The sequence below is a fragment of the Ictalurus punctatus genome, chromosome 6 (genome assembly GCF_001660625.3).
Source record: "Ictalurus punctatus breed USDA103 chromosome 6, Coco_2.0, whole genome shotgun sequence".
Lineage (NCBI taxonomy): Eukaryota > Metazoa > Chordata > Actinopteri > Siluriformes > Ictaluridae > Ictalurus > Ictalurus punctatus.
The window spans coordinates 32,741,608-32,757,450 of NC_030421.2; the positions used below are offsets into that span (position 1 = coordinate 32,741,608).

Genomic DNA, 15,843 nt, shown 5'->3' on the forward strand with positions numbered 1-15,843 from the left:
AACGGCCTGGATTGTCTGGGTTCTTCCTCTCAAAAAAAAAAATCTAGAACGCGACTAGGGATCCGCTTCCCTTATGCTCGAGTTCTACGGCTCTAACCCGTATCAGATGGATTTAAATTGCAAGCAGAGCAGTTCAATCACGACGGACCTGCCGCATGGTTTTCCGATGATGCAACTGGAAAAAAGCTCCAAAAATAGGTGATTATGGAGCTGCAAGTGAAGCAGAGAAGTAGAAGGAAGAATTGAGGAGAAAGACCCTGACTCGCTCCAGCAACGATGGATCGAATTTCAGCAGCCTGTCTGCACATGCATTAAGATTATCCTTCGCTTTTTAAACACGGATCTAGAAGAAGCTTCAAAGTGAGCGCCGAACGGAACTCATGCCTATTTATCGATCACGCGTCCGACTGCACATACACAAACAAAAGCACGCGTGGATCGACTCGAGTCGAAGCGTGTCTTTTACGCTAGAAAGACTCGTACGATGCGTTAGACACGGTTTAATTCTTGCTCACCCGTTGATCATGTTGAGTAGCCCCTCCACAAGGTGGGCCAAGTAGGTGACCTGAGCACTCTCATCTGGGAAGATGGGCCCGTGCATAGACGCCAGCTGGGCCAGGCACTGCAGGGAATCCTGGGCCATGTCGGAGTCTTCCCGAATCTTCCTGTGCACCTGAGAAAGCCAACCGAAATTTTGTAAATCACACACACGAACAGATTCCAAGATACGGAAAGTCGAGATCCAAACGAGCTACACAAAAACAAACAACATCACAGGACGACACCTGGAAAAGACGAACATCCTCGAAGCGGTATGAATTAGTTTGCTTCGCCAACGTGCACGGTCCTCTCGGGTTAGGAGGCATGATATTAAAGACGGAGATAAAGCAGGACAATAGAAAATTGGGAGAGAATGTGTGTGCATGAGAGAGCGACCGAGAGAAGAGAGAAGTAAAAAGGAAAAAACGGTGAGGCTATATAAACCCTGTAGGCATTCTGCAGCGGGAGGAACTGCAGACTGGCTCGCTGGCAGCTGATCAAACACACAGCTGGGGAGCTCACACACGGTCTTTCTGAATTACACAGAAAAGCATCTCTCTCGCATAAACACCCACTCCCCCTGCCCTTTTTCCTCGGCCTTACTTGAAAGGACGAATCTGTCTTTAATTTTGCAGTCGTGCGACGTACGCGAAGCCGCCTTCTTAAAACGTGAAAAGGTAGAGCGCGTGAAGAATCGGGAAGACCGCTCACCTAGTGAAGCCAAACTCTCTCTCCGTCGTCGTCGTCGTCACTCTCCAGACGCGCGACGCTTAACGCAAAGTCGGATTCAAATCGCAGTTCGGAGATGCTTTAAAGTAAAATCGGCCTCTCTGCCATTTGCGAGGAGCGAGAGATCCCCGGCCATAGCGGTACCATGGCTAGGAGTGTGTGTTTAGTTCAGTGCCCTGCTCTCCCATACCAGAAGCACATGTGGTTCCACTGCAGAGCGGATGTTTGGCACAAAATCCTCTTCACTTCTTATTGGGTCTCTCTCCCTCTCTCTCTTTTTTTTTTTTTTTCTTCTCTCTTTCTTTCTTTCCGCCCTCAGCTCGGTTTCTTTTCTTTTCTATCTCAGAGCCTTACACTGTCTGTCCACCAAACATTCTGGCAGAGATGCTTCGAGTCCAAAAAGAAATAAACGTAAAGTTTCCATCTCTATGAAACTACGATTCGTAGTACGCACTACTTCCTGTCTTCACAAGCTGGACAAAAGAGCTGCTAGGAGACCCATTACTGTTAACATAGTGTGGCACTGATCTATCTAGCGGAGGACTGGACTCCGTTTTCCACAGTGTGAAATCATTTGCTGAGCCGATACAGAAGAGAGAGAGAGAGAGAGAGAGAGAGAGAGAGAGAGGGAGAGGGAGAGGGAGGGAGAGAAGGGGAGGAGGTGAATGAGAGGTAGATGAGAGACAAAGCCAGAGAAAAAGATAGGGCTAAATAGAGAGACAGAGCGCAAGGCCAAAGTTACGTGGGCAGAAAAAACAGCTGCGCTTACGAACATCCACACCACGCAAACTATTCCAACTGCCTTGAATCCAACTATAGTTAGACTGACATATATTCATTTAGATGCCTCCTGTCAGACAGAGACAACCATTTTTAGGAGGAAGACAAAGCTTCTGTCCATCTCCTGTGCAGACCTTTTGTTCTCGGTCAGATCATCACGGCATCGGCGTCTACGCGGATCCAGTTACTCGAGCAAAAGGGCGACTAATAATCAGCATTATCGCATCGACCTCAATCAGCGACGACAAAACATGAAACTGCTTAGACCATAAACGAACCACACGTGCGTTCTGAAAGGGGACATGGACTGATCCGATTCCAACATTCCCTGGCTGCATGGGGGGAAAAAAATAAAAATAAAAAAATAAAAAAATAAATTGCAACCAAATTATGACCGCCATTTGCTAATCACGAGTATGTGTCCATGTGTATGAGGGACAGAGGGTGTATGCGTGTGTAAAAATAACCCTAAACCACAAACAAAAACACTCCTTGCTAGTCTTGGGTTTGAGTAGGAAAATGTTAGTGTAGCCATAGCTTTATTAGGTGCGAGTTTATTTTGGGCTGCGCTTCATTCTCTCATCCTGTTGTCTTTTTCCAGGGCACGCCGAGCTACATCATCAAAAAGAGTCCGTCCCCTCAGATGGGACATGCTCGGGTCTCCCTGCCTGCCCAAGTGACAGGCCAAGGGGCTTCAGGGGTCTGTTAAAAGGAGTTCTTCGATCAGGGGTCGTAGACTAATCCGGCCTGCCGTCCGTCTATACTCACCTCTGACCCCTGCAGCGCATGGCCTCGTGTCCCACCTGCCCCCGTCACAGCTGAGAGTACAGCACATAATGTCAGGTATGAGCATAGAAAAACACACCACACACCGAGATATGGGGAGAGAGAGAGAGAGAGAGAGAGAGAGAGAGAGAGAGAGAGAGAGAGACAGCTGACTACGTTTCAACCTAACAAAAACAATCCCTTGACCCTCTGCAAATAAAACCAAATGTCACACAGACAAAGCAAAAACACCGTGATGAAGCCTGACAGACTGTACAGAAGCCTCTGTCTGCGCTTATATTTCGTCCAGCTGTACAACTCGTCGTTTGATACAATGAGCTCTTGATATTTGTTCTCTCACTGAGATTTCCTGGCCAGTTGGGGTCGCGGTCCTTTACTACAGAGGACATGAAGCACAGATGAGATTCAGCTCATCGCAATGTCAATGAGAAGGCAGAAACGCCGCACTGCTGAAACAGGTCGAAGACGCCGGGATTTCCCTCGACCCATGTTAATTCATCTGGCAGCCTGAGCAGCTGGCACTGATGGAGTAAGTATAGCAGTATTTGGCAGTTGATGGCTCAGGGAGACTATGCATACGTAATGGAAGAACGGGGAAGTCGTGCTCTGGATGGTGACGGAAAGATGACGGATTTGTTCCAGACATCAGGATCTTTTCGATCAGACAGCCCTGCCAGATTTATTTCATTTTTTTTTCATGAAACTCTTAAGATGTCACTTTGTTTCAACCAGCTTGACTGCTCTGGCGTCTTCCTCATTACATTTTTTTCTTCAGCGTCAATCGCATTCTCTTACAGATAATTATTCCCCCCAGTTGTTATTGACGATTAAATAGTCGATTTTATTCACGTCCATCAGACGGTTTGTTACTCTAAAGGAATGACGTTACCTTTTAGGCTGCAAATCAATTTCTGCACATGAATGCATTGTACTGACCATGACCATTATAACGAGACTGATATTTTACAGTCCTATAGATATTTTACAATGTGAGAGAGAAAGTGTGTGTGTTATGAGATGTACAATATTAATTACTGGACATTTAAATGTACAATACATTCACAGTATGCTGTTGGTGTCCAGTTCATATACACCCAAGACATCACTAGTACTGTTTTAAGGTTTAACAAGACTCATAGATGAATGAAGACTGAGCAATTCAACTTGCAAGGTCACAAAAGTCTAAAAGGCATTAATCAGGGGATCAGATGGGCTTTATCCATCCATCCATCCATTTCCTCTACAGCTTATCCTCGGGGCACGAGTCGAGGAAAGCCCTGGATGGGGGGCCAGCCCACTGCAGGGCACAATCACACTCACGTTCACACACACTACAGATCAGCCTATAACACGTGTCTTTGGGCTGGGGGAGGAAACTGGGGTAACTGGAGGAAACCCCCGAAGCACGGGGAGATCATGCAAACTCGACGCACACAGAGTGAAGGCGAGTCTCAAACCCCCAACCCTGAAGCTGCGAGGCAAATGTGCTAACCACTAAGCCAGCATGCCCCCCTAGGGACTTTATTATTAGGATTCCTCCATCAGGAGGAAACCTATTGTTATTGTTAGTATTCTTCTCCTTCTTATTCTCCGTATCTCCCTAAAGTGTCCAATAACTCAAGATCTAAAATGGTAAGTGGTTTCGAAATTTGGCACATTGATACTACAGGCCACGTGTAACTCCCACACCACAAATGGCCCACATGAGCCCATAGGTGGTGCTACAGGCCACGCCCAAAATCTACATGATTTTCCCCTCTGCCCCACAAGTCCAAAAAAATCTGAAAACTGGTATACATGCCTTATTTCTCATAGGGAACAAAAAGGCCTTCGGGACCCATAAAGTCCGCCATGATAGATGTTGAAAATTTGTCCAAATTTACAAAAGTCTTCTCCTCATGAACCGTACGTCAGATTCAAGTCAAGACAACTTGAACTGTGGTGCATATGTGTGGGATAAATGTCTTTCTATAGGTTGATAAGCAATAAGGAATCAAATAAAAATTGGCAGAGCTATTTACATATTGGTGAATTGACAAGTGTTGCACATATTTCTTGTGTCCATAATTCAATGGAACATTACCCTTATGGACTTGATCTATGCCACGCCCAACGAGGACACTACAGTATGTTACCATGTGCGATGGCAACGTCATATCTTCAAAAACAATGACATTAAAAGGAATATTATCTTTGTTAAGTTTGGTAAGGTATAATATGTTTAACAATATCATTACCATCCGCTAGATGGTGGTGTTTGCCTTGGATCAAGCCAAAGCACACTTCATTCGGATTAATGTTATAGCAGCACAGAGTAAATCAAATTAAATGTTATAGCAGCAGGAATCAATTCAAAATAATGTTAAAGTAGCGTTTTATCAGCACAAAATTATTCTCCAAAACTCTCACTGACTCCTGAGTTTTCTCTACAAAGATCATTTTGTAGCAAGAAAGCTACAAAAAATGAACTTAAAATCTGCCATTGATCCAAATGCGTCGAGAACCCATCTGTAGGACGCATTTCTCTACCGTGTCAGTTTTGAAATTTTCCGCAATCTTGAGGAGGAATCCGCCATTGCTGCTTGCAGCTATATTTATTATTATTAAGAAAAGCAAGTTTAAAAAAAATAAAATAAAAATCATTCTCGGTCATCAGATGCAAGTACCAGGAAATTGGTAGAAAGCAACAGACACTGCAAAGTAGTGATCACTTACCTGCAATTCCCATCCAATTTACAGTGAAGTGCTCCCACATTACTGACACCGTTCTCATTTGGAGCCGTGATAATAAAGTAATTGCGATCGTAAATGTTTATGGACGGATGAAGGGACGGCTGTATGGATGGGTGTGTGGATAAATCGAGAGACAGAGATAAAAGGGTAGAGCTTGGGAGGGTCAATGCTCGAACCACACCAACACAAAACATAGCGTCCTTTCAAAAGGAAACAAACAGGAAGTGAGCGGGTAAGGAGAGCATCATGCAGCAAAAACTACATAAGGATTTGTTTATACGGAAATCGCACACATCTGCACCAAACTGAACAATGCAAGTGAACGAACGATAAACCAGGAGATCACTCACCGTAAAGAAGAGGTCCATTACTCTGTGGTCCAGAAGCGCTTCCCTCCACGACTCTGTAGGCTTCAGCATGACATTCTGAGTGGCTTCAAACATGGCAATGTAGTGTCTGCCCAGTGACGTCTTAGTTAAGGTCAACAGCATCACAGAAGTCACACGGCGGTCCTGGAACGTGAAAACGTTGCTACCGCGCTTGTTTCACCGTCTCGGTTTCTTTAAGCGCTGGTTCGTTTCTGTCGAAACAGCTCTGTCTGCAGTGGAAAGGTCTCTACGCTGGTTATCTTCCACTTGCTTCAAGCTATCCCTCTTTCTGACTCTTTGAGAGTGTTACTACAGTTAAACCCAAACTGTCCCCTCCCACAAAGTCTGTACCTCAAGGTCACTCACTTAATAACCCATTGGAAAAAAGAGGGAGACAGGGAGGGATGGAGAGAGGGAGGGAGAGAGAGAGAGAGAGAGAGAGAGAGAGAGAGAGAGAGAGCGTCTTCCACAGGAATGTATGATCAAGGCCAGTTACCGGCAAAGGCCAAGCATTCCTCTGGGCTGGATCTACAGTCACTCCCTACACACACACACACACACTATAGTAACAACATAAATATGTAGTACAGCAATAAAGACATACAATTCAAAACATCAACACACTGAAAAAGGTGCCAGTTTAAAGCACTGTGTGTGTGGGAAAGTTTGAGCAAGTGGTGAGTGTGTGTGTTGTCGTCGTCGTCTCCCCCAAACCAGGCCTGTCCTTATGGCTTTTTAAATATAGCACTGGGGCAACAGAACTCTGTGTGACCCATGTTAAGGAGGGGAGAGGAAAGCAGAGCTGGAGCCAAGCCTTCAACACCACTGCCTGCAATATGAGCAAAATAAAGTGGGAATCAAGTATGTCGGTATTGATCCATATTTGCATCCGTCATACTCAACAGGATGGGGGAGGGGGAAAAAAATAGCACTCTTTGAGTGACATGCCATATGCTTCATCCGTTTGCCAAGAAGGAAACAATACCATACTGTTCTCGATGTTACAGGTGTGTACGGAACATGAACTGCTGGTCTTCGTCGGCATATTTGACGGAAGAAAGTGTCATCCTATCCGTTGCCCAAGTTAGAGACAAAAGCGTACAACACAACACCTTCAGACTTTATGAAGACTAAATGGCCGTAGACCAGGCTAATGGCTTTGGAGAAGAAAAGGTAGGAGTATGGTTTAAGAGGTATACAAGATGTACAAAAATAAAAATAAAAAAATTCCCCTACATGGATGTGGAGTAGAATTACAAACATAAAAAAGTATTTAAAAGGAAAATTCCCCTCAATTCCCTTGAATGCCAGGTCAGTGGTTATGCCGCAGATGTTCACGGAATCGGAAATTAGCGCACCGTTAAGACTGAAGGGAAGGAGGAAGGGAACTAGTACGAGAAAATATCAGGAGTAAAATGAGGTATCTATCCATCAGCAAGACTGTTCTGGAAATGTCCGTATGAGGAATATGAGCTCTAGACGGATAAAGATGCACACATTTTGCTAACGTAATAATTACAAGAGTGCTGAGTGGCACTCGGTGACAGCCAGCCAAGACGTGCGGGGGATATTACGGTCTTTAAGTGTCACTTCCTCCCCTTTAAGACTCCATCACTCCCTCGGTGTAGGCACGAATGCTTCTGGAATGCCGTCTCTACACACTCGTCCCTCCCATCCAATAACACATGTCCTGGAAAGCCACTCCTGTTTAGTTTGTCGTCATCCGTCGTCCCCCTCACCCATTCAGAGCACCTGACTGACACGAGGCCCAGGCTTGACCTGCCCCGCAGCAGCTAAAGCTGAGGAGAGACATGGAGTGGTAGAGGAGCAGCAGGAGCCGTGTCTAATCTCATATGACACCTCCACACACACACACACACTCCAGGAGCAAGGGGGGGGACGGGGGACAGATGCCACACATGCCGGAGCGGAGACTACATACACACTGCGGCACTTTGAGTGGAATAAAGCAGACGCGGCTGTCAGGAACACATTTTTGAGCACAGGCCTCAAGTTAACATGTGTGCACGCACATCCGTGCAGCACACATACTGTCCCCATGAGTGCCCTTAATAAACGCTCTTCGTCCCAGAGGAGCATCTCCTCCACGTACCACCCAGTCAGCAATTACTGTGATCTCGGTCCGTCTATACAAACACACCGAGACACATGCGCCTGCTCAACATTCCTGGCAGATCCTCTGCGACTCGCGTGTTTAAAGGCACACTTATCGGGAATGATAAAGGCACAGGCACTCTTTGAAAGTGATATGTGATCCTAGTTGGTGCTGCCGCCAGCCCGGATCCCTGTAAACAGACAGAGAGGCACACGGCCTGCCTGAGTGGGATTAGCACCCAAAAGAGCTAACGCACACCCATATACAATCACTAGCACGTGCAGCCCATGATAGATCACGGAAAGCGGCACGAAGGCACATGTAACATAACTAGCAACAGCAGAGAATGAAGTAGCATGACTTCAAATGGAACACAAATGCGTGGTGTGAAACAGCCGAGACCGTCGGGCAAATCCCAATCGTTTCCTGATAGAAGAGGAGCGCTTTAATAACCACACAAAAAGGGCATCATTTCCCAGTTTATTTCCTGCATCGTTTTTGCACTTTTATGTAATTGCCTCTGTATCAAGACCTTTGTTTAAACTCTTAAATAACAACCTTCTAACCGTAGCTCTGCACAAGATATTCTTCCACACCTAGCTCAATGTACCCCCCCCCCCCCCCCGGCAACAGATTTGCGCAATATTAATTTGATTTCTGATTGAAAATATTCCAAAAGAATAAAAGGGGGGGGGAGGGGGGCATAGCACGTTTAATCCCCTTCTAATTATCATCATCATCATCATCATCATTAACATTATTTGTAAAGTGCAAAATCTGACGCTTTGTTGTAGGCCTTTTATCTTTTTACCTTAGAGCATTTCCTGTTTTGTCTGAAACCTGAAAGAGCCGTTCTGATCATTTTCGCTCGATACGTTTCAGCATCACTCGTAATAAATACAGTAAACCCATGTTAAATATATATTTGTCTGACGTTAGCCGAGTTGAACATACGCTACCGGTCAAAAGTCTAGACGCACTCATTCTTTATTTTCCACATTTAAAATAATAATAAAAGTCATTCAAACTCTGGAATAACACAAATGGAATTATGGGAATTATGTTGTGGAAAAAAAAAATATATATATATATATATATATATATATATATATATATATATATATATATATATATATATATATATATATATTTTAACACTTGTTATCAGCTTGATATTCTCTCCCTGAGGCACCCAACCGGGCGCTAATGGCTATGCAAACATCAGGTATCACCGCTTTTGGCGGATCATAAAGGCGATAGATCCTTCTCTCTGACAGACTCGGATAATGCCTCTTTTTTTATTTTTAACACTCATCTCGTCCCTATCATGTAACAATCGTAGCAACGGATTGACCCATTTATTACTGACAGGCAAAGGTAACTCAGATCCCTCTCAGTTAACCCCATTCGACGAAGACCGGCCCCTGAGGGCTCATACAAAAGGCCTCTGCTTGAAAAGATCAACGGGAGTTGTACTATCTCCTTCTCCGTCTCTCTCCATCTTTTTATGGCCTCGATGTTACATAAAGACCCATATTTCTCAACCTTAAGGTGCCATGTCTCCGCCATACGGCGTCCGGCCACCACCGAAACATCCAATACCGTCAACTTTACTGGTTCCTCCATCACCAGGTCAGGCTTGATGTATGAGTGTGCAGTTGCAATCACAGGCTCTGTGCATATACTGCATCACCAAAGTCGACGCCCTTTTCACCGAGAATTTACAGAAATGTATTCTTGGCGTTTTCTCGAGCGATCTCTTGAGGAATTTCCCCGAGATGCTTTTTAAACAGTATTAAAGGAGTTCACACCGACGCCGGACTCTTAACCACTGCTTTTCGGAATATTTCCCTCCGAGTCGCCCGTTTAAACAGATAATTTTTTGTAAATAAAACGTTAGTTTTCTAATGAAAGAAACGAACGCGTCGGCACGGTTCTATTTTTCTCTACGACGCCGATTTCAAACATTTAATCGCACACCTTCAGACCAAAAGGTTGTTAACATCATGAGAAACAGTCGCGTGTCCACAAACTTTTGACCGGAAGTGTATCTCGACGGATTAATCACGTCGTTTGGCATACCTGCTGTTTTATTGGGAAGAAAAAGGCTGCTCTTTTGGTGTTTTTGAGAGAGAACTCGTACTACCGTTACCTTTCCTGCTCAGGCGAGCCTCTTTTCCTGAGGAACTGGAGTGCACTAACCATTCTGCCACCCTGGGGGAATTTTCCGTATTCATCATGTTTTTTTTTCTCCCCTTCACAATGATGAACGGCCAAAAAGAGAGAGCAACACCGTCTCTCTGTGTGACACGCTCACAGCCTCGATCTCCAGCCCAAACTACAGCGCGCATACTGCGGTGCACCTGAACGTTAACCCTTCACTCTCCAACACTACTCTGATGTTTTTGTGGAGCTCCCATGCATCCCTTTCCAAATTATTGCGAGAACAACCCAATCACGTTTCTAATAAATGAACATTTTCAACATGCGATTTTCAAAAGAAAATAAATAAATAAATCTATTCAAATTGAACAGGAATAGCAGATCAATAAGCAAAGAATGAAGCAGAAATCAGCGCCACGATGTATAAAGCCACTCAGAAACTCTGGGCTTAAGTGCCAAAATATCAGGAACATTTCAGGCCATTTCCTCCACACTTAGAACGGGAGAACAGAGAGGATAAAAAGACGTCAGCTTTAAGAGTACTCTTAAATGAGTCAGTATTTAGCAGTGCTCATTTAACGGCTAGGAATAGAGAAAGGCGGCAGCGCCGAGACGGGACAGACAGGCGCGCTAGTCGAGATGTACTACGATCAAATGATGACGGCGAGCTCATAACGGCATTAGCCTTTTGTACATCACAGAATGATCAGTAAACAGATACCTCCAGCCACACTAGAAGAAAGGCTGATCCAGGCACAGCCGTTTCAAACGTGTCGCACGTGCTCACCCGGCGGCTCGGCCCGTCCGATCTCGGAAGTACGATGATGTAATATGCGGATCGTAAATATAAACGAGCAGTTATGAAGTGCTTCCACTTTTAGTTTGAGAAGAACGGTTTACTTGCACGCTAACCAAATTACATACCGTACTATGAGCAGTTACACTATCAAGAGCGCTGGTCATCAGTCCGTGTCCGCACCTGTAACAGCTCCGTCTGAGACACTGCTCAGAGAGTTCAAATACTTTCTGTATGGGTTGTTTTTGTTTTTTTTTTGGTTTTTAAATATAGCGAGTTGTTAAATGAGGAAATAATAGACTACATCAGAGCAGATATTTTTAGGAGCAGTTCTCAGGAGCATTATACACAGGCTACTGGCTCAGAAGTTCCGTCCATTCCAAATTAAGAACAACGCAAACGTACACCTTTTTTTTTTTTTAAAAAAAGGATATGATTAGGTGGGAGAAAGTTCCAGCTGAGCACTTGATTGGCCAGTGCTAGATAACGCTGGAACACGGACGACATCTGAGCATTGAGGTTCTCCCTACGACTGAACTCCTGCAAAACCTCCATGTTGAGTACAAAGATCTGCTTAAGGTCATCCTCCTACAAGAGAAGAATGCACACGTACACGGAAAGAAAAAGAAAAAACAAAACCCTGAATAATACAAAACACCACAACAGTAAAATGATCAAACGTAGAAAAGAGGGCTGACCTGAAAAATACGCTTGCAGCTGCCATGGAACTCCATACTGAGGCCAATGTTACTGGTTTTATTGGAGCTGGAGAACTCGCTTAATAAAGCTGTCAGGATGGAGCATGCCAGTGTTTGCTTCGGAGACAAAAACAGCCAGAAATACATAGGAATTACCTGAAAATTTCATGAAATTTACCAACCACACCATAAAACAATGCAAAAAAATGTAAAGGTACACTACAATTTGTCTTCAAAAACTCATTCATGCTCCTATCTTTAGTGTGATACAGGGTGGAATGGGTAATAAATAAATAAATAAATAAATAAATAAATAAAAGCCACGAATCGTTCGTTAACTTTTATTTATTTATTCCCATTTTTATATTTATTCATACATACAAGCATTCGTTTAGTTTTATATTTATTTATATGTCATTTTCTTTGAAAACTCTGATCTCTATCGTTTCGTTAGACCTGGCGCTCATACGTGAGCTCTCAACCAATCACGCACTGAGCTACGCAAGGACCGCCTCCTCATCTGCATGTAGCACTCGAAAAAGCAAAAAGAAATGTATAAATAAATAAATGGAATCAATCAATAAATAAAAGAACAAATAAATATAATTAAAAATGAATGATTTGTTTTATAAAGGCATTTTATTTCTCTATTCTCAATTTGTTTTTAATTTAGACCTTAGTGCCAAATAAAATTCCACAATATTCAGAGATTATTGCAATTTTTCAAAATGACGGCAGTTTTCCGCAGATTTGGGCCAAGCGGCGTCGTGTGCCGTCATCACAACACGCATTCAGTAAAGGCCTCTTCGATTCACATTCACGTGCCTCGAACGCGAGTACAGCTGAAAGGTCTCATTCGCTGACAAACATCACTGTGAAAGACCGCGCAAAACAATCGAATGCAACCGCGATTTCGCCAATTCAAGTAGTTTTCCGCAAAAAAAAGAAAAGAAGCAGAAAAACTCTGCATATTGCATCGCAAATTTTTATAAAGCGTTTTTGTTTGCAACAACCTTAAACTATTTTTTTTTTTTTTAAACTAGAAAAACTGCTCAATCCTGTGGGTAAATGACTAAAACCGAACAAAGCACTTAAGAAGCACTGAAGCGCTTGGGGTATGAACTGTTATAAATAATTATGGGTATATTTCTGTCAGAATTCATTCATACCACTGACTTCCAAACTGGAGTCGCTTATTTGGCTAGAATTTGAAAGAAACACAATATTTAAGAGAATGTAGAAGTTGAATGTTCGGCAACCGAAATTATTCAGCCGAAAATAGCAAATAAAAAGCATTTCCGGTGCTCGGCCGAAATGAGCGAAAAGGCCGAATAAATTTGACCGAACGATGACGTGTTTGATGACGCGACCAAATAGCCTAGCAACCAGAGTGAGACGTGCGAATGTCACGACCTCAATGAGGGGGCGCGCGCATGCACGAGCTACGTGCTCTTCGGATGTTTACTGTGGACACGTGCGTTTTTCTTTCTGTTCCGGAGTATTCTGTCACGTCGCGAGACGTAAGGGAGTAGAGTACGGAAGCAGGTAAAGACGTATTTATTTAAGGGCAGGCAGACAAATCCAAATCGTAATCCAAAAAACGTAGTCAAGACAGGCAAAGGGTCGGGCGATCCGCAAACAGGCGTAAACGGAGCAAAGCGGGAATCAGAGTCGCGTCACAGGAAACAGGGTCACAACACAGAACAAGAAACATGAACTAGTACCATGGACTGGGAGCGGAAACACCAGCGGGAATAAATCTAATCTATAGTTTAAACTAACTAAATCTATCACGGTACAGAACATTAACGACGTATCTAACTCTACTATATCTACTGTAATACTCGGCGAGGTGTACAGGGACGCGAGCGGTGTATATCCCCGATATCATCAGCCCTATAGAACCCAGTAGAACCAGTTTCTGCACTCGTCAATGCACTTTTAGTTGTAGGCTACAGAGTGTTCCGTTCTTTCAGCAGTCAGTTACAGGCCTAACATCGGCTACTCAATGGGGGCTCAAAGATGACATCAAAACATTTTTATTTTACTCATTTATTTATTTAAAGTTATATTGTGCCTTGTTGATGGCCTGTACCGGCTGGAATGAAAAAAAATGTTCAGTGTTAAATAAATATTTTGAAATTGTAGTTTTTGTAATTTATTTTTTTATTCGAAAAGCAAGACAAAATAGTAAAAAGCACATTTTGACTATTTAATTTATGCAATGGTGAAAAAAAATGGCAAAATAAATGAAAAAACGTGTTCGGTATTTGGCCTTCGGCCAATTTTTTCCATTCTATTCAGTTTCGGCTCCGGCCAAGAATTTTCATTTTGGTGCATCCCTAATATTAACCTTTATTACTAGATACAAAAGTTAACCCGAGTTTTAGGTTGCCATACACACAAGCTCAAAGTTTTTTTTCCCCCCTCCTTTTTCCAGGAGTGACATTTCTGTCTCGCCTCATTTCCCTACAGTCCAGTAGACACACAGCACCCTCTAGTGAGCAGCACGATCAGATGGCATTACCCTTCCCCGAAGCTGTATTAGTGTGAGATGTTGCGCTCTTATTAGTGAGGTTTTAAATCTATTCTCATAAGCTTACCACTGTAGGATTGCCACTGCTGATAAGCTGGCTGACCTCATGGAAGATGCTCTTACAGTTGATGGACTTGTCTAATGAACCACGTTTCACGATAACCGCAACGGCCAATAAAATCTGTTCTCGAACGTACTTCTGCAAACTGAGGACGAGGAGAGAAGGGAAGTTAAAAGAGCAAAAAAAAAATTTGCAACAACGTATCAGGAAAAGCCAATAGGAGAAACACAGGAACCAAATCGGTTCTTTCTACGGTCACACTTACTTGGGTCTCTGTAAGACGTAGGTGAGGAGGAATGTTCGGAGCGACTCGATACTGTTCTTCTCCAGCAAGATCCATTCTCTGACCACAGCCTCCATTATGGCCGTTGCAGCCTGGAACAGCACATAGTCCACCTTACTGGTCTCTGGAAACAGAAACAGTAACACCGCTCTGTTAAACTAACACTGCTGGGGTATTTCAGCTTAAAGCTGCAGTATGGAACTCTTTTTGGTTAAAAATGAACAAACGACAATGATTGAGCAAGTGCGTAAAATAACAATTATTGAGCAAGTACGTTTAAAAAAAAAGAAAAAAAAAAAAGGGGGGGGTGGGGGGGGGGGGGGGGTCAAACCGTCTCCTTACCCAGATTCGCAACGGTAAGCTTGTAATAATGATTTATAATTTGCGCGGTCATTTGCGTGGGCATTCATTTGACGTAACCACGTGAAGGCATGTCCGTAAACAGGACGGAGAAGACCCGGCTACTATATCGCGTGTGCCGAGGATGGTGGAGTGTTTGTAGCGTGTCCTTACGACACTTGTTTAGAATTTAGACTCGTCATCTAGAAGGCCGCTTTAATCTGATCGCTCTAAACGCAATCATCGCTGACATCCGGGGAATCAGCGGAAGACCAGAAGACCTCGAACTGCGGAGAGCCTGCAGTCAGAAAGGGAACGCGACAGAGCCCGCGCTAAAACCAGAATAAATCTGGGCTTGGCTTTTGAGAGGTGGTGAAAACGGCGAGATCTGAAGAGATTGAAGACTGACGCAGAGACGGCTTTTTTTCTGCAGAACAGGTAAGACCTTTAAGTGGTGCAATAGGTACATAACATTGGCACACTTGTTCGCTTGATTCAGCTAGATAGAGTTTCCCATGTTGCTCTGTTTTGGTCAGTGTGGTAAATTGCACGTATTTTCTGTTCGCTCTGAGTGAGAGGAACTCACCTCCACGCCAAGAAAACCGTATCCGCCGCCACCTCCACCGTCAAGTACTGGAGCGAATATACAACCCACACCAATACCTCAAACCATCAGATTCATCTCCGCGGAGGAGCAGTGCCGCAATCACAACCCACATTTTATTTATTTATTTATTTATTTTTAAACTTGGCAAGTAACTTGCAGTTTTATGTTTCAAATAGAGATGGCGATAGAGAGGCAAAAGCTCACTACTGCAGCTTTAACATAACGCATTCGCAAAGCGACGTGTATACATTCACCACACAAGACAACCAGTTCAGGAAATTATGTTTATTCTATTGATTATTTTTAGA

The 15,843-nt window shown here is 43.7% G+C and overlaps 1 protein-coding gene across 1 annotated transcript in view; it reads right to left on the bottom strand.

Moving 5' to 3' along the window:
- Positions 1-15,843, bottom strand: part of xpo4 (exportin 4) — a 34,548-nt gene that overhangs the window by 10,775 nt on the left and 7,930 nt on the right. Inside the window, exons 3-8 of the mRNA XM_017470781.3 lie at positions 14,572-14,713; positions 14,313-14,451; positions 11,710-11,826; positions 11,446-11,599; positions 5,919-6,031; positions 516-673 (exon numbers count right to left, since the gene is read on the bottom strand). Coding sequence (XP_017326270.2) covers positions 516-673; positions 5,919-6,031; positions 11,446-11,599; positions 11,710-11,826; positions 14,313-14,451; positions 14,572-14,713 — 823 coding nt within the window. The remainder of the gene's footprint in view (positions 1-515; positions 674-5,918; positions 6,032-11,445; positions 11,600-11,709; positions 11,827-14,312; positions 14,452-14,571; positions 14,714-15,843) is intronic.